The sequence below is a fragment of the Aquarana catesbeiana genome, linkage group LG03 (genome assembly GCF_042186555.1).
Source record: "Aquarana catesbeiana isolate 2022-GZ linkage group LG03, ASM4218655v1, whole genome shotgun sequence".
In the NCBI taxonomy this organism is placed as follows: Eukaryota; Metazoa; Chordata; class Amphibia; order Anura; family Ranidae; genus Aquarana; species Aquarana catesbeiana.
This window is the reverse complement of record NC_133326.1, coordinates 534,284,971-534,309,438: the sequence shown is the minus strand read 5'-3', so window position 1 is coordinate 534,309,438 and position 24,468 is coordinate 534,284,971. Positions and strand designations below refer to the sequence as shown.

Below are 24,468 nucleotides of genomic sequence, written 5' to 3'. Positions count from 1 at the left end.
TCAGACCTCGGCTCTCAGCAGCATTCAGTAAGGAAGGAGATTCCCACCAGTGGACATGAAATGATAAAAGCCTCCAATAGTGTAATATTGCAAACCATTTATTTAAACCAAATAAATCTTCAATTATTGCACTCACTTGTTTCCCGTTTTAAAAGAGCTTTCCAAGAGATCAGATAGGCGGTCACAGAACTCGAGCGGTGTGTTGTGATCAAGCAGACCCGGGACGCTAAGCGCTAGATATCTCTCCTCGCTGCCTCGCTCACCTCCCCCGTTCGTGTCACCGTCTTGTCAGACTCAAAAGCAGCACAGACTCAGACGTAAACTCTCACAGTTGGTCGCCGTACAGCCCAGCTCCCTGCACCCTTATTGAATGCTGCTGAGAGCATTCAATAAGGGTGATTTTTTTGCATATGGACCTCATCACTATGCATGGACTTTGTGCTTGACTCATTTTTGGATACTTTCACACGTGGAGATTTCATATACAATTTTTTCTGATAATAATCATTAGACACTATATTTTCTTATTGTTTTATTTATTATTTTGAATTTCATCACGGATTCACATATGCAGCGCCACTGTTTTTTTCTTAAAACACTTTATTGATTAAAAATAATCTGTCAAAGAATATAACGAATGATTAGAGTTGATTAGATTAGAGTGCAGGTGGAAAGGAGAAATCAGTCATGAATCCAATAACAAAAGAAACCATTTACAAACTACACACATGACAATGTGATTGCAGAGTTTAATAGAAGCCCCTGTATGTGCTGCAAATAGAATCTGTCATCACACCCAAGGAAATTAGCAGAGAGGCTTCATTTAAATATTGTCTGTCACTGATTTAATGTGCAATTTGCCTGTTCCCATACCCACAACATCATAGAAATTCATTTTCTGTTTCAAACAGTTTTTACACTCAACAACTAGATCCTGGCTGAATACATGAATGCGGTGACACAGAAAGTACACGACAGTGAGGTGTCTGTGATTCTGGGCTCATCACCCTCCCCCCGATACTGGTCACCAAACACAATCTGATGACTAGAGCTGCACAGTGCACATCGCCCGTTACCCAGATGTCCAACACTCCGAACATGAAACAAAACGAACTTGGCTTTATTTAGAGCAACAGGTGGAAGAGGCCTCCAGCCTGATGGGATCATAGATGATATATAGAAGTTTATCTCCATCATTTCTTCCTTGTGTATAATGAGGTATTGACTGCCAAACTCACTTTATTTCATAGACAGCCTTTCCAGCAACATCCATCCCATCCCGTCCTTGTCCAGCATCCACCAGTCCTTGTGGTTACATTTGGTCCAGTTCTAAATAGAAAAGTTCATGGAAGAAATGTCCAAAAGACACATCAGGTTTTAAGGCTGAGTCTTTACTGGCAGCCCCGTGTCAGGCTGCAATTCTGGTTTCTGGACGAGTCAGAAAAGAAAGTCTGGAACTAGGCAAGATGGCTGATTGTACGTTTGTCACCTGCATGACAAATTCAACAGATTTGTGTTAGTCAGAGACTGGAGAACACAGCAATACCAGATAAAGGTACAATGTGCACGCCACATATAGCCATATAGAAGGGTCCGTCTACATTCTACATTTATAATAACATGGAGAGCCAAGTCTGAGACACACAGCAATTCAATCATCTTGGGGGATATTTACTAAAATGAAAGCATAGTGGCCAATCAGCTTCTAACCACAGCATGTTCAGTTAAGCTTTGACAATAAAACCTGGAAGCTGATTGGTTTCTGTGCAGAGCTGCATCAGATTTTGCACTCTCCAGTTTTTAGTAAATCTCCCCTTGTGTGTTATCTTCCCATTGGTCGATGCAATGCTAAGAATTTCAGGTATCTCCAGATTTATTATTAGGCAATGCCACAGTATGGTGAACATAGAAACTAATCAACGGGAGAGGCCACAAAACTGCCTCATTTACTTTCTTCCTACTGTGCCAAATCACATTAATGTCCTGAGCAGATTAACTATAGTCAGGCTAAAACTTCCAGTTCACCTCCTAAACTAAAGCATCACATATGCTTTTACATCTCATTTACATATATGCAAATTTCAAAATATCTTCAATCCTAATAAATAAAACTGTGAAAAAGCCAATCACTAAACACAGAACCATAAACAACCAATCAGATTCCACCATGTATGGATCAGAAATCAAAAAAGTGATTTTGAAGTGGTCACTATGGTTGATTGCATTTTGCATTTTGAACGTTTGTTGTTAAACATAATATATCTTATAATTTCCACTTTCTCTGAACACTGATGCCACAACATATGGGAATACTCAGGCACAGAAATATGAAAAGGGTGAAATCTGAAAGTGGCCAGTAAGTAGGTCACAGGTATGGAAAGCCAGGCTTAATATGGCACCAGGCTCCATCATATTACACTGCTCAGTTTACTAGTAAGGGGATTCTACTGCCCTGCAACCATTTTCGCCCCAGATGACCCAATGAAATCATTTTTAGGTTTAGGGATTTTGCTGAAAATGATCATATATGCAGTTCAAGGTCCAGTAGCAAGATAATAATTTGCAGAATGTTTTAAAGAAAACAAAAAAAAATAAAGAATGTGGCATATATTTGATTCCCACAGTGGAACACCGTCCTGCTCTTTATGAAAAAAATGAATATAGGTGATAATGCTGAAATCCAACAAATAATATTAAAGTCCCATTCTGGGCTAAAGCTTTTTTTTTCCTCTAACCCATTCTAATAGGCATTTTTACCCTTTATCTTGTGAGGACAAGTATACTCACCTTAACACCCCTCCATGTCCCTGCTTTCACTGGTTTCTGGTGCAAAGGACCATAAATCTTGCAATGTGAATGCAGTCCAAGATTGCCGGTTCCCTGCCACCCCCCTGTGAAGATATCCTCTTCTTCTAGATTCTGAGAGGACCCTGCCATTGGACATCCTATAGGACGTAACCTTGTCATGCAGGCACTGATGTAGACACCCAAACTAAACAGAAGAGGAGAAGACTTGGAGCTGCAGCATAATGTAATCGCGGCTTGAAGTAAGTAAAAATGGACATTTAGATTGGAATTTTTTTTTTTGTTCCACCGATCAGATAGAGGCAGGTGAGAAAAGTTACAGCAGTCAATAGAAAATTCCCCCTAATGTTGTTGGTGGTCAATGGAGAAATGTTCTCATACATTGGTGGTCAGTAGGGAAATGTCTCTTTACATTTGTGGTCAGTAGAAGAGTCTCTTACATTTATGGATAGTGGAGAATGTTCACCCTTAAATTGGGGATAAATAGAAAAGTGCACCCTTCATTGGTGTTTCATGTAGACGTAACCAAATATCCCCTAAAGCAGGGGTCTCAAACTGGCGGCCCTCCAGCTGTTTCAAAACTACAAGTTCCATCACGCCTCTGCCTGTGGGAGTCATGCTTGTAACTGTCAGCCTAGCAATGCCTCATGTGACTTGTAGTTTCGCAACAGCTGGAGAGCCGCCAGTTTGAGACCCCTACCCTAAAGGGATATGTGACCACACTCCTTAACCTGCTGCTGCTAAATGGACGTTTAGGAGCAGTTGGGCCTTTTTTTCAACTGCTCCTGAACTCTCCTCTATGTTATCTTATCAGTACATGTACACAGGGTCGTTTATAGTCGTTTCTAGGCAGTTAAGTTTGGAGGCTTTTTTTGGAACACAAAAAAATGAGTTCAGATGCTGAGTTTAGGGGCATTTCAAGTGCAAAACGCTTCTAAACGCAGTAACTCGCATTTAGCCGCATTTCATTTACAGGCGTTTTTCATTTTTCGGCTATTTTGAAAAAAGACAAAAAAAAAAATTTTTTTTTTTTTTTTAATGCTTCCAAACACAAAAGCGTTTTAAACGTGGGTTACTATCTGTTAAGTTAAATCGTTCAGGAGAGGTTGTAAAAATGTCCCGTGTACATGAAGCCTTAAGTGTAATCAAATACATGTGCAACGTGGAGTGCATAGTGCTGTAAATAGTCCAATCATGTGATCTTGTGAAGTGACAACAAAAGACAGTAAGTGATCCTCCTCCGCACCCACAGTGCACGCGCAGCACTCACCAGAACTTACTGACCTCTTGGTTACAAAAAGTACAAAAGTGCTTAGAACAGTAATCGCCTCTCCTCCTTGCATGATCTGTGCTCTTCAACCCTTTCCAAGTAATCTCCTAGGTCTTTTTAAAAGTATTGCCTCTGTGCCTTTAAAGTGCCTCTGTGTCTTTAAGAACCTCCATGGTACTCCACTAGCATATGAACAAAAAGATAGGGGAGTGTAGTATTTATTTAGTGGCCAAGAAGATAAAAATGCACTTATATGTACATAGAAGATAAAAAGAAGGAAGTATTAACTTGGAGCGCCAATAAGCTTTCCATCAAGTGGAAATGACGTCTGCTGGAAGCCTCTCCCTACGCGTTTCATTATTTACATCTGATGTCATCAGCTGGAGGCTCCTGATGATGTCAGACGAAACGCATGCACTTTAGTTTGCACATGGATTTGATTGCAAGGTTAAAGGAGCGTGGTCATATATCCCTTTAGGGGATATTTGGTTTATATATTTTGGACTCACAAGTCTGGCTGATGATTGCTCTTTTTTGTACCCATTATTGTTATTGACTATTTCGTTATTATTTTATATTGTCAATGCTTGATAGGAGTTTGTTTGGGCGGGTGTATAGGCATTAGTGTCATGTAGAAGTAAACCCTTACATTGATCTCAGTCTGTCCTTAACATTAGTGGTCGGTCGGCCACTGTATAAGGAACCTATTAGCAATCTCTGGAGGAACTCTGGTGGACGATGGCTGGCATAAGCAATGTAATGCGTTCTCGAAACCCTGGAGAAGGGTACATTGAGTCAGACAATAATCCTATGTAGTAAGAATTAAGAACAGATAGAGGAATACTCACAAGGACATCTCCTCTATGATTTGCTGACATTTTCATAGATGACATCACTGATCCGAAATTGCTGCTTTTTCTTTTTCCACATTAGCTGAACACACTGATGGATGAAAATAAATTGTTCCTAAAAAAGATGAAGAGAAAAGAACTGGTGTAGTTAAACAATCAGGGAACAAAAAGCACCAGATCCTAATCCTTAAAAATTTCCTGAAAAACATTCAGAGGTTCCTGGCACTGTAAAATGGCACCTCTGAAAACCCAAAAACTGACATGAGCAAAATGGGAGAAGAGCCCATTCAGTGCTGTCCGGAAATATGTGTAAACATCACAAAATGCCAATCCACAATGATGATTCAATGTACCAAAATAAATGTGAGTTTGAGAAACTCATGCTCCAATATCCCACACAGGACATAAATAAAGCTACATATAGTGCTGAAAATCCCCTCTCTCTCACCGCCAGTGCCAGTTCCACCAATTCGGTGTGCAAAGTTCGTCGCCATATCCACTCCCACACAAAGAACATTACAGCAGCACCTTCCACACAGAAAATATCACTGTACCCCCTCACAGAGGAGATTACTACAACCCTTCCCACACAGAAGAGATTATCACAGCCTCTCCCACACAGTGTATATTACTATAGCCTGTCCCCCACAGAGTATATTACTGCAGCCCCTCCTGCACAGAGGATATCACCATAGCCCCTCCTACACAGACAACCTCACCAAAAATCCGCCACATCAAGTATATGTCCACATCTCTTCTCACACAGAAAATATCACCACAGCCCCTATCTATCTATCTATCTATCTATCTATCTATCTATCTATCTATCTATCTATCTATCTATCTATCTATCTATCTATCTATCTATCTATCATACAAACCTCTGTCTGTACCATGCACATCCTGTATGAGCGGAGTTCTGCCACTAGACCCAGAACATCAACATATTCATGATCCCGGATGTGCTGCATTAACCGGTCCAGGGCAATGAAGGTTCCGGTCCGGCCAACTCCCGCACTAAGATACATCAGAAGAGAAGACATATAATATCCCATGTGCAAGTACATAATGCAATACATGCAATCTATAATGCCACGTGTGGTGCAGTAGATACATACATACACACACACACAATCTATAATATCACACATTGAGCAGTGCATACATACAATCTTTTTTACCACACATTGCGCAGTTTATACATACATACCAACAATAATACCACATGGTGCAGTACATTCATGCATACAATCCACATTATCATGCATGGTAGAGTACATACATGCAATCTATAGTATCACAGGTGGTGCAGCACATACATACATACAATCTATGACATCACACATAGTACAGTATATACAGTATCTTACAAAAGTGAGTACACCCATACCCCTCACATTTTTGTAAATATTTTATTATATATTTTCATGTGGCAACACTGAAGAAATTACACTTTGCTACAATGTAAAGTAGTGAGTGTATAGCTTGTATAACAGTGTAAATTTGTTGTCCCCTCAAAATAACTCAACAGACAGCCATTAATGTCTAAACCGCTGGCAACAAAAGTGAGTACACCCCTAAGTTAAAATGTCCAAATTGGGCTCAAAGTGTCAATGTTTTGTGTGACCACCATTATTTTCCAGCACTGCTTTAACTCTCTTGGGCATGGAGTTCACCAGAGCTTCACAGGTTGACACTGGAGTCCTCTTCCACTCCTCCATGACGACATCACGGAGCTGGGGGATGTTAGAGACCTTGCGCTCCAACACCTTCCGTTTGAGGATGCCCCACAGATGCTCAATAGGGTTTAGGTCTGGAGACATGCTTGGCCAGTCCATCACCTTCCCTCCCCCAGCTTCTTTAGCAAGGCAGTGGTTGCCTTGGAGGTGTGTTTGGGGTCAGTATGTTGGAATACTGCCCTGTGGCCCAGTCATGGCCATAGATGGTTCGAATCTCGGCCGGTTCAGCAGGGACCAGCCGATATTCAAACCATGTGTGGACAGGCTGATTGTACCCAAGTTGACCTATCTGATTTTTCATGCCATTATTGCCAGCGGCTACTTAGTTACTTGGCTGTCATGCTCATCCAATGTCTTCAGACTTACTGAATCCTTGACCAACACATATACAGATCAACAAAGTCAGTGAATTAAAACAAATCCTGATATACATACTTGGTGGTAGATGGGGTCAACATGACAGCCAAGAGCTTGGCCTTTTTTAGGAGAACTTAGCAATTGCAGCCCCTGTATTTCTCTTATGAAAGGTTCAAGTCTACAAGATGTAAACTCATAAAAATAATTTATACAGCTCTCAGAGTTGCAGACTGTCACTAACCAGATTTCTTAATCATTAAACAGAAAAATTATCTTCCTAAAGACAAAGGTTTAAGAGAAGTGGGTATAAAGGGTGATTATTACCTGCAGTGCACTGTGATAGGTCCTTTGGTTTTGGCTGCTTTCTGTCTCACCATAAATACAAATTGGAGGATGCTTTCTGCTGCACTGCTTGCTGGGACGCCATGGTCTGGCCACGCCGTGAAGTTAAAATGCAGAACATGCTGAGCATCATCTGCCTAAAGATCAAATACAACAAGAAGAGCTTATTGTGATGGCAGCATGGTGGGCAGAGCAGTTGAGATTTCAGAGCAGGGTGGATAGTGAGTATGGAAGGTAACAAGGCTGGGTGAATCGTGAGGCAGAGCAGGTAGCTGCGTAGGATGGATAGTGGGGAAGGAAAGGTAGCTAAGCATAGTGTATAGTGAGGAAGGGAAGGTAGCAGGGCAGGGTGTACTGTATGGTGAGGATGTAAATGTACCAGGGTAGGGTGGCTAGTGAGGCAGGGAAGGTAGCTGAGTAAGATGGTGAGGCTCAGACGTTTTTTTTTTTTTTACTGCCCTGTGCCCGAAGTGCCCAAACAGCCCAAAGTGCTCACAAGCTTTGGATTAATGTACACTTGTGTTGCCTTCTGTATAGCAATCTCCAGTGGATTGGTTTTCAGAGGACATTTGATTTAACTTCTAAAAACCTGCACCACTATGTTGCAACTGCATGCAATGTATGTGGCTGCGGAGATGGAGTACACCTCCATCCACTGCCTTTGCAGCTTTTGCCATATTTGCTACCTTTGCCTGGGCGTTACCCCCTCCCAACCCTTGCACTCTGTATGTTACATACCTTTGGCCTCTGTCCTCTATGTGTTACCACTCCTGACCCTGAACTATGTACATTACCCACTACTGACCCCCTGTGCTCTTTATATTACATATTTCTCATACCTGCATTTTGTTCATTATATACAACTTATATACCTTATACACTCTTTATTTTGCATTCTTTTGACCCCTGTGCTCTGCACAAGTTTTAAACCTCTCCCACTGTTTTGCCACAACCAAATTTCTTCACAATGCACTGCACCTGCAGGCTAGGGGGAGTGGTGGTCAGGCACAGGCACTGGCCCTGTTAAAAAGGGGGGGGGGGGCTGTCAGTTATGTTGTATGAGTACTTATGATTTCTTACTGCCTACAATTGTTTAAAGTCATTCTCTCCATAATTCTGCAAAGAAAAAATCCACCCTCCTTACATTTACACTGAAAATATCTCCCAAGTATAAGGATGGATAGCGGGCAGGAAACTATCCTGATTAAACCATTTTTGAACATGTCATTCTCTGAGGATGGAAATCTAGGAAGCTGTTACTTTTATGTGATTTTTTCTAATAAATTATATTTTGTTTGTTTCTCCAGTGCATAATACAGTGAGGGCATAACACAAGACTTACCTGTGATACTCGAAATACACGGAAAGCCCAGTCCGGCTGCTCATCCTCTGATACCATCTCCACCATGATGTCCCCATAGCTGACAGGTTCTGTAGTAAAGGGCCAGTAATGGTCACATTTTATCTGTAATACAGAAGGTATACCAAATAATGAATAACATACATGTACTGTGCTGCATGCTGAACACATCAGACACCCATAATAGTTTTCTTACTATTCAGCATCCCCAACCAGAAACTTTTCACAGATTTCCATTTATCAGAAATAGTAACATAAGGCCGCGTACACACAGGTGGACTTTTCGACCAGACTGGTCCGTCGGACTTTCCTGTGGACTTTCAACGGACTTTTGACGGACTTCCGACTGACTTTTTAAACGAACGGACTTGCCTACACACGATCACACCAAAGTCCGACGGATTCGTACGTGATCACGTACACCGGACTTAAATAAGGAAGTTGATAGCCAATAGCCAATAGCTGCCCTAGGGTTGGTTTTTGTCCATCAGACTAGCATACAGACGAGCGGATTTCTGGGTCCGGCGGAGTTACGACGTAAAGATTTGAAGCATGTTCCAAATCTAACGTCCGTCAGATTTTCGACTGGAAAAGTCAGCTGAAGGTCCGATGAAGCCCACACACGATCGGATTGTCCGCCGGACTCGGTCCGTCCGACCAGTTCGATAGAAAAGTCCGCTCGTGTGTACGCTGCATAACAGAGATAAACAACATAATAGGAAGGTTATTATTGGAAAAGCTTCCATTTCTATTTCTATTTTAAGATGGTGAGCAAATAAACTGTGATTTACCCCCAGGTGTGATATACCCATGGTGAGATTTACAACCAGTGTGAGCTACCCTTGGTATGATTAACCCCTGGTGTGTTATTCAGAGAAATTGCTGGGGAAGCTGTGATTAATTCCGCACCAATTCCTGCAGCCAGAAAAGCTAAACATATAAAACAAGATGCTGACACCCACTGTTCATAAAATGAGAGCTCAGGTCTCAGTAGGAAATGCAAAATATGTTTTATTATAGAACATTACTTTCCCAAGAAAATTCCCTTCTTCCAGCTGTAATTTACCTAATTCAGTACTCATCTCACCTCACTCCATCCTTATCTCACCTTACTCCATCCACATCTCACTCTATTCCATCCTCATCTTACATCACTACATCCTCATCTTACCTAACTCTATCATCATATCACATTGTTTCATCTTCAGCTCACCTTACTCCATCCTCATCCTACCTCACTTCATCCTCATCTCACCTCATTCAATCCTCATCATATCCCAATGCCATCTTTATTTCACCTCATTCCATCCTCACCTTACCTCACTCTATCCTCATCCCACTTCAAGTTATCCATTCTAATCTCACCTCTCTCCATATCTCATCTCACCTCACTCCATCCTCATCACACTTCATTCCACCATTATCTTACCTCACCCCATCCTCATCTCACATTACATCTTCCTTACCTCAACTCACCCCACCCTAAATTCACTTTATTCCATACTCATTCTACCTCACTCAATCCTCTTATCCGTCCCTCCAGCCTCATCTCACCTTACTCCAGCCACATCTCACCTCAATCGAGCCTCATTTCACCTCATTCCATCATCATCTTAGTTCACCCCTTCCTCATCTCAGCTTACTCCATCCTTACCTCACCCCATCCTCATCTCACCTTACTCCATTCTTACCTCACCTCTCCCCATCCTCATCTCACCCAATTCCATCCCCATTCCCATCTTACTTCACCTCATTCCCAGCTTACCTCACCCCATTTTTACAATATCCCACCTCATTTCATCATCATCTCACCTCACTTCATTTTCATTCCACCTCACACCATACTCATCTCACCTAATTTCATCTTCATCTCTCCTCACTCTATCCTTATCTCACCTCACTCCATCCTTATCATACCCCACTTTTATGTTCACATCACCTCACTGCATCCTCATCTCACCATACTCCGTTCTCTTAAATCCTTCTTATTCCACCCTCATGTCACTTCATCCTATCCTCGTCCTATTCTACCCTTGCTGAATTTGATCTAGTCCCACCCTCAGTCCCTCTCTACCCTCTATTCATCCTCTTCTATCTTCATCATTCTCCACAACAGTGACAAACTCTTCTGCTTTCTAGATAGGGAAAGGATGGTGATAAATTGGATTAACTCTCAGCATCATAACCCCCCCCCCCCCCCCAACAAAAAAAAATCTTCTATTGCTAAGAGCCTTAAAACACACCAGATATATTTCTGGTTTATTCTACAGTGTTAGCTCTAATGGAGGTCACTTGAATCCACTTACCCGTCTCTTTTCATTGCACTGAGTCAGCATTACGATGACTTGGGATTTCTGCTGCAGAATCATCTTCCAAAATTCATTGCGGGTGTCTGGCAGGGGCCCCTGCGTGGCTATGTATTCCTGTACAGAGGTGTAGCCCTGAGGAGACAGACGTACAAATCTGTCAACTTCCACACCTGTCCTTATCATACCAGAAATGCCTGAATAATATAACATTAGCATTACTTCCACAATCCAGAAATGACGGCATACCACATACTATAGACCTGCCTTGGATTATATAAATATCCCCTCACAAGGGTTGTGCACATCTCTTGGCCAACAACTGTTTCCCACACAAGAGGGTTCACTCTGCGATAACGCATAGCACGACAAAGTCCCAGCCTGCTGGCAACTATTCTCCTTCTTATCACTATTCCTTTCTAATAGTCCACTCCAGTCACGATTCACTCCCTGTATCTATTCATATAGAATCAACTATTTTAATACTATGGTAAACACTGAAATTATTTAAAATGTTGTTGAAAATATTTAAATAAAAAGTCTGATCTCCTTTAGGCTGCATTTACACCTGAGCGTTTGCAGCTCATAAAATGCTTGTAAAATGCCATAAAAAACACCCAAAAAATGCCCAACAAGCAAAATCCCATTCATTTAAATGGTCCCTGTTCAAGTCTGAGCCTTTTGTAGCCTGAAGCAAAATGCCTGAAGCTCAAAAAAGTACATGAGCTTCTTTTTTGGGCAGATTACAGGCGTTTTTCTGCTTTTTACATTGGTGATCTTTTGACCTGTGCAAAATCGTGGCAAAAAACGCGCGACTTTCTTCCTGAAAACCAAACGCTCAGGTGTGAATGCAGCCTAAAGCCTTGTACATTTCTGTAAATTATTAATGGAAACTCTTGTGCAATTAGTGTAAACTTTTGGTTTCCTACTTACAGGAATAAAGTTTGCATTGATGTAATCTGCTCCTTCTTCCTCATCTGTGGAGACAAGTTTTACTCTGCTGAAATCATCTGAAAAGGAAAAGAGAAAAAAATGTTCTATACCTTCCAGCACAAACTTAAAGAGAACCTTCACTGTGCCCATGCAGGTTTGCTATTGGTCCCTTTTTCGATCAGTATACACAAAATCCTGCAGAACCAACATAATTAAACCATGACAAGTTATGACTTTATCTACTTACACGGCAAAATGTTTGTGTAGCGATTCTTGCAGCGGTTGGCTGGAAGGTCTGCAGCACAATGCTCTATATCCAAACCAATCATTTTTAGTTCCTGCAAAAAAATATCCAGGAGAAGGAAAAACGTTCAAACTTTGTAGTAACATTGTTCATTGCAATATTCTTTCTTGCCATCATTTAATCAACTAATTCCATTCAAAAACCCGTAAAGAATACGTTACCCCTTACATTTCTGAATCCTGATATGCATCTATTGTACCCTGTACTTGTGTTAACAAGTATCCTGTTCTGTTTGTATTGCTTTCTTTGTGTGAAATACCTGGAGATCCTGCTAGTCCCCTGCTTTTTGTATTTCAAACTGACCACGATAGGCATGAGAGCACATACTTCCCAGTGTGATCCGTTTTCTGGCTGTGCTGAGTAAACAACCTGTCTTTCCTCCAATGATCAGACTTGTGCTGACACACCCCCCTGCATAGAAATTCACCGGAAAGATCACTGTGACTGCTGTTCTCCACCCCAAGCTCTGTAAGCCCCTTATGCAGCTGAGAACAGATATTACTTAAAAAAGAAAAAAATGGTATATATAATGTATATATGGTGTGCAGTCATGTTGGAACAGGAAGAGGCCACCCCCAAACTGTTCCCACAAAGTTGGGAGCATGAAATTGTCCAAAATGTCTTGGTATGCTGATGCCCTAAGAGTTCCCTTCCCTGGAACTAAGAGGCCAAGCCCAACCCCTCAAAAACAACTCCACACCATAAATGATTTGGACCAGTGCACAAAGCAAGGTCCATAAAGACATGGCTGAGTGAGTTGGTGGTGTAGGAACTTGACTGGCCTGCACAGGGTCCAGACCTCAACCCGATAGAACACCTTTGGGATGAATTAGAGCGGAGACTGTGAGCCAGGCCTTCTCCTCCAACATCAGTGCCCGACCTCACAAATGCACTTCTGGAAGAATGGTCAAACATTTCCATAGACACTCCCAAACCTTGTGGACAGCCTTCCCAGAAGAGTTGAAGCTGTTATAGCTGCAAAGGGTAGGCCAACTCAATATTGAACCCTATGGACTAAGACCGAGATGCCATTAAAGTTCATCTGCATGTAAAGGCAGGTGTACCAATACTTTTGACAATATAGTGTAGGTGTATCGGTCCTTTTCCCAGATCACAGAACTTGAAGACTTGCATAGTCCTAAACATACAAACAAGCCATGGGTGACACGTAGTCTGGGCAGATGTTTAAGGTATATCACTATTATGGCCAATGTTGTCCATAATAACTGTTTTTCCTGATGGTTTCTTGTTAAAGTAGTTTTATAGCTTAAACATTTTTTAGCTTAATACATTCTCTGCATTCCCTGGTAAAAAATGTCCCAGTCCCTATATTGCCACCTCAATCAATCCAGTGCTGTGCCCATCTGTAATTGTTCTGCCCACTCTTACCGGCTTTGCTGAGGCAGTGGAAGCCATTAGCTCCCGCTGCTGTTAATTAAATCCTACAATGAGGGAGCGAGGGGAGGCGCCGAGTCGTGCTGTCTGTGCTTATGGACACAGGTAGAGGTGCTCAGGATTGAGCCCACAGATGTGCCAAAATATGAAGCAGCTTTCTATGGTGGCATACTGTGAAGAGGAGGAGCCAGGAGTGCCAGCGGGGGATGCCAGAGGAGGAGGAACGGGGCTGCTCTGTGCAATTCTATTGCACAGAGCAGCCCCGATATGTTTGTTATTTAAAAAAAAATATATATACTTTACAATCACTTTAAAGCATTAAATAAACAATGTTAATGAACAATTCTAAAATGTATCTTTGATATTTCTCACCTCAAACTGCAGAGAAAATTTATAATCAGAATCCTTTGACATATCCCCCATGTAAGAGTCAAAGTCGTCCAACTGAACTGGGCTGCAAAAGACAAAAAAGGAAAATAATTGACACATAACACAGTTATACAATATCAATATATTTTTTTATTAATGGGCCAACATAATATGAAGTGTTCAAAATAAATTAAATGAATGTACATGCACATGTAACAACATCTCCTTTAATGTGGGTGAGAACATTTTGTCTGCAGACAGCTCACCCCTCTCCCGCTGACAGTGTATGTTGTTATAATGCTATATGTGTGAATACAGTGTTGTTTCTAGGTGTTTTTTTCTCCTATTGCATACCTCCCAACTTTTTGACATGGGAATGAGAGACACCCATCAGCAAAAGTATGCAGGCATAGGACACACCCCTTGCTACGCCCCCTTAAGGAGAATTGTACAGACAAACAAGATTGGTTAAACCCACAAGTGCTTTTTTACCACTACTATTCCTTTATATTGGCTTTTGGAATTTGCAGCAATTTAGAAATCAGATGAAAAATTTAGCGCTGGAAAACACTTTTTGATAGATAAAAAGTGCATTTTCTATACATCCATATAGATCAGACCAAAATGAGGGATAAATGAGGGGGAAAGAGGGACAGAGGGACATTGCTCCAAATCAGGGACAGTCCCCCGTAATCAGGGACAGTTGGGAGCTATGTTATTGTGCTAGATGATAATGTGTGCTGCATTATCCATGTATACAGAAACAAGGAGTATTAAAGTGTTGCTCAAACTAGTGTCTTAGGTTGTACAGTGTTATTGTGACTGCAAGCACACGTAACTTACAGCATCTAGTTTTCTGTCTTTTATTCTATACATTTAAGCAAAGCTACGTGCATTAGCTTAGATATGATGTCTTCCAAATGCCAATCACTGTTGCTGTAGGCAAATGTTGTGGGTATTACTGAATTGATCTGCTTTCTTCACCTGGCTCCCATCACCATCCAGTGTAGTAGAGGAGAATGAAAACTAAGCATGGCTGGTCCCCTTTTTCTGTCCGATTTTAAGGTAGAAAACTGAGATAAATGATACAATAAGGGCAGAAAGCTGCACAGTAGATGGTGGAGGTGGTGGGTGGGATCTCTATCAAAATAAACATAGCTATATACTGAAGTTCATCATTTAAACATGTGATAAATAGGACAAAGAGTGGGGATGAATATCCCAGATGATGGCTCATAAATGGAATGTGGTAATAAGTGAGAAGGTTATAAGCAGGTCAGTGGAGGACTGGACAGAATAGTTTGGGAAATAGTTGCTTGCTTGACAGAGAGCAATAGGTAAACCTTGCTGCGGCATTTACGGCAAAACTGTAAAGACAAAGGCCATGTAAGTGGAATACCAACTAGAAAAATATTGCAGAAGAGATTAGTTGGCAATGTGTTTAGGATATGATGAACAAGTGAATGTGGCACGACTTTGAGATGTTCTAGATATAAAGGATGAATGAAAGGGCTACTGTACATGAAAGGTGATCCTGAGGCAGCAAACGTATGGGGTAGAAAGCATGTTCTTATTCTTCACAGTTAGATGTGTAAGTCAATTCAGACAGAAGACAATTAGCTCAAAGTTACATTTCAGGTACCTCTCAGTCATCCAAGAGGAAATGGCTTGAGAGGCAGCGAGAATCAGGAAGAGTCAGGTTAGGAGACGCAAACGAGTGATAAAGGAGATGTTACAATAATGAAGCTGGTGTGTTGTCAGTCAGCTACACAACTGTTTCTTAATCCTCTATTAACCATGGGTCAGTGTTTAGAACTGCCTGTTGCATTGGTGGTCACTGGTCAGTGTAAATACCCCCTTTACATTGGTGGCCAGTGAGTGGAAAAGTCTGTATAGTTGTGGTTGGAGCCCCATGGCAATGATATTCTACGTGGATGGCTGAGCAGGTAAGAGGCTCTGTTAACTATTCCCCTAAACCTAAGGGGTTCCCAGGCCCCCAGATTCTGTGTGGGCTGCTAGGGTGGGAGTTCCACCACCAGAATAATAGGGTTCAGTATATTCTTTTTTTCTTTCACTTTTCTTTATATTCTTCTCTATATTTCACATTGATCAAACCTTAACTAAAGAGAAAATATGATAGTGACAGAGGTTCGAACAAACTAAAACACTGAATTGAGTGTTGCACTGATTGCAGCAACAATTTTATATTTAAAAAGATGTTTTAGACTATGGGGAAAAAGGTGACCAATGTAAACCCGCCTAGAGGCGTAAGTGTGTCCCAGCCACTTTATGATTGGTGTTTATAATGGCCTTACCCTTTTATGTCAAGCATTGGGGTTGATTTACTAAAGGAAAATCCACTTTGCGCTACAAGTGCACTGGGAGTTTACTTGGAAGTGCAGTCACTGTGGATCTGAGGGGGGCATGCAAGGAAAATAAAAAAACAGCATTTTCGCTTGCACATGATTGGATGATAAAATCAGCATTTCAGATCTTCCCCTCAGATCTACAGCGACTGCACTTCCAAGTGCACTTGTAGTGCAAAGTGGATTTGCCTTTAGTAAATCAACCCCATTGTGTAACAATTCCTTGTAGTATCTTTTCTCCTCTCTTGTTGTGTCACTCATTCCTCCAGGTAACATTCTCTACCACAGAACTGCAGAGACATCACTTTTTCATGGCCCCTTGTGAGATCTCTTGCCACTTCTGCAGCCATCTTCTCTCCCTAGTTCCCCCTATCTGTGTTGTCCTGCTGTGTGCCCCAAACCCCTGGCCCCACAATCATCTTATATGCATAACGTTAAAGCCCACGTCTGGCTAACCTTTTTCTAGCTGAAGTTGAAATTTAATAAAACATGTAATCCACTTTTCTTCTCCTAACAGCCACCTACTGCAGCCCGCAGGACCAGACTAATAGGGCGTACACACGGTCGGACTTTGTTCGGACATTCCGACAACAAAATCCAAAATCCTAGGATTTTTTCCGACGGATGTTGGCTCAAACTTGTCTTGCATACACACGGTCACACAAAGTTGTCGGAAAATCCGATCGTTCTAAACGCGGTGACGTAAAACACGTACGTCGGGACTATAAACGGGGCAGTGGCAAATAGCTTTCATCTCTTTATTTATTCTGAGCATGCGTGGCACTTTGTCCGTCGGATTTGTGTACACACGATCGGAATTTCCGACAACGGATTTTGTTGTCGCAAAATTTTATCTCCTGCTGTCCAACTTTGTGTGTCGGAAAATCCGATGGAAAATGTCCGATGGAGCCCACACACGGTCGGAATTTCCGACAACACGCTCCGATCGGACATCGGACGTTAAAGCCCACGTCTGGCTAACCTTTTTCTAGCTGAAGTTGAAATTTAATAAAACATGTAATCCACTTTTCTTCTCCTAACAGCCACCTACTGCAGCCCGCAGGACCAGACTAATGCTGGACTGCATTCCCAACTCACAGTTTTAAGGCTTGGCTGCTGACTCCCTGCTGCCATTCTGTTTAGTGGAAACACTTGTTTAAATAAAATAGTGCTGAACTATCAATAAAAGTAAAAGTGTTAAAGTCAAGTGAAAAATATATTTATAAAATCCCCTTGAAAACATTTTTTTCGGATGAAACATACGTCGGGGAGAGGCTTGTGCTGACATCACCCGCTGCTGGAGCCGGTACTAGCGACGTGGTCTATGGTGTTTTTATGCAATTCTTATCTGTTACTTTAGGAAAAGTATTGGGCAGCCTTCAGTTGGCATAATCTGTGATCCAGGAGTGGATAAAGCTTACACAGCAAGTCTGCACACCTCTAAGCACTGCATAGACTGCCTATAATTTGGGGTCTCCACTGTCGGCAAAAGGTTGTGTGTGATGGGTAAAAGGGAGTCACAGGTGAATACACAAATATTCGTGGATGGACTTTTTTTTTTGTTTTTTACATATGGTGCTAATTTTAATTGATTGTTGTGAATTTAATGCAATACACACAAGGGGGTTTATTTACTAAAGGCAAATTGCCTGTGCACTTTGCAAGTGCATTTGCTCCAGATCTGAGTGAAACATGCAAAGAAAAAAAAAAAAAAAACAGCAATTTTGCTTGGATAATAGAAGTCAGCAGAGCTTCCCCTCAGATCTAGAGCAACTAAACTTGCAGTGCACAGTATATATGCCTTTAATAAATCAACCCCAATATTAGATATGATGTACACTATTGATTAACCTTCATAAGGGGTTAATGGTATATGCATCACCTTTGACTTAATGTATCATATTTGTTACTTTATTGATTATCAGGATAATCATTTTGATATTTGCAACCTATCTTTTTTGTATTTGTTTTTGTTTTCAGCGCAACAGGTTTTGAACAATGTGAAAAATATATTTTGTTGTAAACAGGTGTTTCAACAAGATGCAGCTCACCTCCTTAAGGCCCCTTTCGCATGATCTACCCCCTCGGATCCGTCTGTCAGTTTTTTCAGGCGGGCTGTATGGGCAGGCAGATGTCAGCTGAGATGTGTCCGCTGACACCCACCTGCCATCCGATCTGACAAGATCCGCTCAAAACAGACGGATGGCAATATGTTCTCCATCCATCCAGCGGATGGGATTTGATGGGATCAGATGAAAACGGACAAGTTGTCCGTTTTCATCCGATCTCCCCATAGAGAACGGCAGGGCTCTGACAGGTCCGTCCCTGCACAGTGAGCAGAGACGGACCTGTCATCTGCCTGCATTCAATTAATTGCATATTGAGGGGCCTATTTATTATTGTTTTATCCAAGATTCACACAAATTAGAAAAATTTGTGAATCTTGGTGCAGGTTGTGTGAATTTTGGGTAAAGAATGACACTGATAAATAGATCCCAATGTGTAGCAATGCTAAATATTCTGCCTTACACGTTTCAAGTAGGTAAGTATTTTTAATGAGAATGGCTATGTGTGTGAAAATAAAGCTGGCATGCAACCATTTTGTCTCAAATTATGTGAAAAGGTCTATTAAATCTAATCAACAGGGCAAAGCACAGTAACCCATAAACTGGTCTTCATTCACCAGCAACTGACCTGACTGAATTTAGTAAACACAAACTTGACTGAACTTTGTGCAGTGTTAGTAAACACATTGATATAAAAGAACCGATATAAAACTGCGTGTGACAGTTCAAAAGAAACATACTTTGTCAGTTTCCGTTTCTTAAATCCATTCTTGTTCCTGGAACAAAAAAAAATATTGTAAAGGAAAATAAATGAATGAATAAAATAGAAGCATCACATAGCAGATCATATTGTCAAGGAAAGTGCTCATCATTTTGTGTTCACCTAGAAAATGTACGAGAGACTGACAGCAGCATTGCAGTACAAAGAGTTAATGACAAAAACGAATACTAATTATAATGAGGAGCAATGCCAATTCATTTACTGAGATATCTGCAGTATTGCAAGTGTTTATGTGAGGTTAAAGACAGTGATAGTCAGACGATATTCATAGTCTGCAGCTATAATTCCCAATATCCACTAAAGATTTACTATAGGGAATTAACTGCCATGAAAGGGACCTTCAGGAGCACAGTCACTGGTCTCCTGTTCCTTTATGGGTAGGCAATGCATACAGTGCTGATACATATCAGCCCATAGGAAAGGCAGAGTTAGAGCTTCTGTCAGCATCTGTGCCCATATTCGAGAGATTTCTCATCAGTTCCTGTCTTAACACATAACAATTGGAAATCTCTGAAATGGGGAAAAACACATTTTCAGTTGAATAGTGAAGGGTTAAAATATCTGACAATATTTTATTTGCTGTCTGTGACTTTATGTCCTAGTGACAACCACTCCTCTCATTTTGGTATGACTGTCATAGATAAAGTAAATGAGGAGAAATGTCTTGACACTTGCTCATGAGCTGGAAACAGCATTAAATCTCAATGTCAGTCGTAAATAAGGTGTAGGCCTTGGGGTAATCCTGTATCCATTGTCCGAATAGAGAATGACCTAAAAATCCCATTGTTCTTCCCATAGAAGCTTAAATCCTCAAACTTCTTAAAAAAATGAAAGGTACTGAGTGTAAGGATACTGAATTTTAGGAACAAAGGAAGTTGAAGGAAGGTAATGAGGTTTGGGGACACTGGCATTTGAACAAATTGAGTGTACAGAGTGTTGGAAAAAGTGGCAGTACTGAGGAAAAGGGATACTGGCAGCTGAGGGTTAAGGACAGTTCCAGCTAAGGGCTGGTGAGAGTGAAAGGTAGACATACTAAGGCTTGAAACAGTGGCTGCTGAGGACACTCAGAATTAGGGAAAGTGGCAGCCAAGGATATTAGAAGAGTGATGGCGGAAAAAAGACCAAGTGGTCCATTGGGTCTGTCCTAGTTATACTGTATATACAATATGTTTGAATCCACTTACTGTTGACTAAGTCACTTCCTATGCTGTCTAAGTCTATTCCAAGCATCAACTACTGTTTCAGTAAAATAATACTTTCTAAGATTAGTTTTGAACTTTCCTCCTGCTAGTTTGAGGTCACGTCCCTGTGTTCTTGATCTTGACTTTATACTGAATATACTGCCCCCCCTGAACCTTATTCACCCCCTTGATGTATTTAAAGGTTTCAGTCATGTTTCCCCTTTCCCTTCATACATATTAAATTATTGAAGTCTCTCCTAGTATGTTTTATTCTCTAGACCTTTGACCATGTTTGTTTCCCATCTCTGGACTCACTCTGTCTTACCCTATATTGATGGTTAGGGACAGGGCAACTGAGGTTACAGGGAGTTGAGGACAATGGCAGTTGATGGTAGTGAGGTTTGGGGCAGGACAGCTGAGGGTAAAGAGGGTTTAAAACAGTGGTAGATGATATTACATAGACCTCGTAATAGTGGCAGCTGAGGGTGCTGAGGCTTGGGTACAGAGGCATGTGAGGGAAGTGATAATCGGAGACAGTGGCAGTTGAGCATACTGAGGTTTGGGGAAACTGGGAACTGGGGTTACTTTTTGGTTGGAGATAGTGAAAGTTGACCATACTGAGGGTTGAGACAGTAGAAGCTGAGGACACTGAGGATTAGGAACAGTGGCAGCTTAGGATACTATTGGCTGTTGACAGTGGCAGTTGAGCATACTGAGTGAGCGGATAAGCAATGAAACATTGAAGGTGACACAGAAAGAAAGCATTTCCTCTGTACGTGATTAGAAAAATGTGAGAGATTTATACATTTCGAAAACCCTAGAGGAATAGGAAGCAATCTTGCATTCCAAATGAGCGCAATATATTTATTTGTATTATTTAGTTTCAACAATGAATACCAACATAATGTGGCGTACCGTACCAAAATACTTTCTTTAACATGGCAACATTCAGCGGGCATGTGGTTGTGGGGCAGAATGCTGAGATAACTGGCCATTACAGTCAGCGACTAACCTAACTGGACACTGCGATTCCAGACAAACGTCACTACTTCTCTGGTAAAATATTCGGGTAACGCTATGGGGAAAAAAACATAAAAACCTATTTAGGGAAAGTGTGTGGAGCCTGCTAGAAGGCAAAATGCAATATAGTTGCTTCAGTGTTAGGGGTAAGTGGGATATTAGGGGTGTGGGTTAGTTTCCTACATAGTTTATGCAGATTATGCTATCCATATTAAGACTTGTGTTATCAGAGACTAAATCGTAAGCACTGAACTCTTTAAAGCCACAGTAAATAAAAAGGCTAACTAAAATGTTTCGTTTTACACATTATGAGTGCAAGGTGAGCACACAGCTAGCCCTGAAGCTGCCAAGATAATTTATAGGGCAGTCAGACATGTAGTCATGATGCAACAGAGAACTTCATAAAGTTGACATCCAGGCTCCACAAACCCTAACATTTTATTTCTGTAGAGACAGGAGGGACAGAAGGCAGCCAAAGATAGCTTATCAGAGGGGTCATTAGCAGTTTTGTTTTTATAGTGGCCAACCAGCAGTGTCCTGCTACTAACAGATGTGAAATCATCACCTGACACAGCTGTCATCTTCTCTATGCCGCTACCTCAATGCTATGTAATTCTATGACTTGAAATGTTTCCATTCAATAGAAGCAGTCATATGTTGGCTAAGGACATGACAGTACAAGTGCCCAAATGTAGTCAACTAAGTGAGATAGTAAAAAGAATATCAGCATACAATATTTCTAAAAAGGGAAGCAAGCCCTTCTCTTCTCTGGAGAATGTCCTAATGTTTAGTGCTGACTCTGGTATATATGTGTACTGCGAAACTAGTGGATATATAGAATTGAAATTAGCAGAAGAATGGAAAGGACTTACCATGGATTAATATAAAAAGCCAAGAGGTAGTCAGTCCACAGACACGAGGGCAGGAGGGTTAGGAAAGCAAAAATGCTTCGACGCCTGGGAGCATTAATATGCAGGGACAGAGAAATGGAGGTTAGAGAAAGCGTCTGCCACAGTACAAGGACTAAGGACCTGTCACACCTATGCGGATGCAGCAGCGTGCATTTTTGACATGCATACACATGAATTTGTGCTTTTTTTTTTAACACGTTTGTTTTCCACATGCGTTATGCAGATTGAGGGGAAAACATTCAGAAGAGGGTATTTCCTTGCTGCAGATGTATATACAAAATGACATGCTTTTTCTGCCTCTATCTTTAATTTCCTTCCCACATAAACACACAAATGCAGCATCCTATTTTTAAAAAGTGCTAAGCTGCAGCACATAGATGTGAACTAGCCACAAACACAAATGAATGGGACTTTTGCTTTGAATGCATAATCTTGAAGTGATATACAGATCCTCTGATTTTGCACATGGGAAAACTCAAGCATCAATTCTTAGGACACTGTCTGCCATTTTGGTGTCAGATATAAAGATCAGCGAAAGGGAAAGGATACTCACCAGTTATATGGAAGCTTTCCATCTCTCTCTAGAGTGGCAAAATTGACAAATGTTCCTGCTCCGCACTCCCTGGATAAACAGAGCGAAAAGTTTTCACTATGCAGTCTTCCAAATATCAACTCTGCTCCTCAAGGGTCCCTAACAGTTATCTCTTTACAAAATCACAAATGAGATTATTGGTGTTCTTCTCTTATCTGGGATGCTTAATGGTTAAAGAAGATGGTATAACCAGGTAGTTGGAAAAGGTGCTGTGAGTAGGCACTGGTAACAGGAGGATTTCCCCAATAGACATTTCATTGAATCCCATTACGCACACACACACACACACTATGGGGTTGATCTACTAAAGGCAATTAGACTGTGAATTTTGCAAAGTGCAGTTGCTCCAGAGTTTAGTAAATGAGGTAAGGCTTCGCTTTGCAATGAGTACTCAATCACGTGCAAGGAAAATAAAAAAATACATTTACTAAGCTCTGGAGCAACTGCACTTGCAGAGTGTCACTGCACTTTGCAAAGTGCACAGTCTTTTTCCCTTTAGTAAATCAGCCCCTATGTATACATATCCCTATTTATTATACACAATTGCATCCCAGACCTCCTAACATGCCCTCTGGTAAGCAGAGGACACTCTGCTCTAGATCATCTCTCTTCCTGTCTTATAACACTTAACATATATATTCACCTTCTACACTGTCTAACCACAATATACGTAACAACCCACATCCCTGACCTGACTCTATATACAGTATATATATATATATATATATATATATATATATATATATATATATATAAATAAATAGTATTACTATATATACCCCAAACTCTTCAACTTTTTTTACCGTGACATTTGGAGGTGCTTCCGGCGTAGGACTACTAGAGTGGCTAGCAAGAGTCCGATCAGGAGAATGCTCAGCACAGCCAGCAAAGAAATCACCACAACATTTGGATTCATTTCAGCAACTAGAAAGCAGAAAAAACATTTTACTGCAAGTCCGTGAACAAATATAGTAAACAAGAACATTGAAGTATTTATTTACTAAAGGCAAAAAGACTCTAAACTTTGCAAGTGTAGTTGCACTCATTTTCTTCAGAGCCTAGTTAATGTGGTGAAGCTTCAAGCGTTTGTAAAGGTGTTTTTTTTTTTTTTTAAAAATAACAAACATGTTATACTTACCTTCACTGTGCAGCTCGTTCTGCACAGAGTGGCCCCGAACCTCGTCTTCTGGGGTCCCTCGGCGGCTGTTTCAGCTCCTCCCCGCAAGCATTCACCACCTTAATGCGAGCTCCCTCGCACGGTGGTGAGTGCTTGCGGGCGCGCTCCCGTGATACAGCCGGCGGCTATAGCCGCTCGCTGTATCACTCGGCCCCGCCCCCCGGCGCGCCGCGTCATCGGATGTGATTGACAGCAGCGCGAGCCAATGGCTGCGCTGCTTTCAATCCATCCACTGCAGCCAATCAGCGGCCAGGGTGAGCGGAGGAACAGATGTCGGGAACGCGAAGCTGACTTTCGAGGCGTCAGGTAAGTAAAACGGGGGGCCTGGGGGCGGCGGTTCTGT

The 24,468-nt window shown here is 41.4% G+C and overlaps 1 protein-coding gene across 5 annotated transcripts in view; it reads right to left on the bottom strand.

Moving 5' to 3' along the window:
- Positions 1 to 735: 735 nt before the first annotated feature.
- PTPRO (protein tyrosine phosphatase receptor type O) overlaps positions 736 to 24,468 on the bottom strand; it is a 139,473-nt gene continuing 115,740 nt past the window's right edge. For 3 of the 5 annotated variants that reach the window (XM_073621317.1, XM_073621316.1, XM_073621321.1), the window contains 14 exons: positions 23,752 to 23,872; positions 22,910 to 22,978; positions 22,318 to 22,401; positions 21,438 to 21,500; positions 19,204 to 19,239; positions 14,035 to 14,116; positions 12,211 to 12,301; positions 11,964 to 12,040; positions 11,031 to 11,165; positions 8,707 to 8,829; positions 7,347 to 7,501; positions 5,808 to 5,943; positions 4,924 to 5,041; positions 736 to 1,489 (listed from right to left, as the gene is read on the bottom strand). In XM_073621317.1, coding sequence (XP_073477418.1) covers positions 4,937 to 5,041; positions 5,808 to 5,943; positions 7,347 to 7,501; positions 8,707 to 8,829; positions 11,031 to 11,165; positions 11,964 to 12,040; positions 12,211 to 12,301; positions 14,035 to 14,116; positions 19,204 to 19,239; positions 21,438 to 21,500; positions 22,318 to 22,401; positions 22,910 to 22,978; positions 23,752 to 23,872 — 1,277 coding nt within the window. In that variant the 3' untranslated portion in view covers positions 736 to 1,489; positions 4,924 to 4,936. The remainder of the gene's footprint in view (positions 1,490 to 4,923; positions 5,042 to 5,807; positions 5,944 to 7,346; positions 7,502 to 8,706; positions 8,830 to 11,030; positions 11,166 to 11,963; positions 12,041 to 12,210; positions 12,302 to 14,034; positions 14,117 to 19,203; positions 19,240 to 21,437; positions 21,501 to 22,317; positions 22,402 to 22,909; positions 22,979 to 23,751; positions 23,873 to 24,468) is intronic. The other 2 variants (XM_073621319.1, XM_073621320.1) reach the window with 2 other exon arrangements.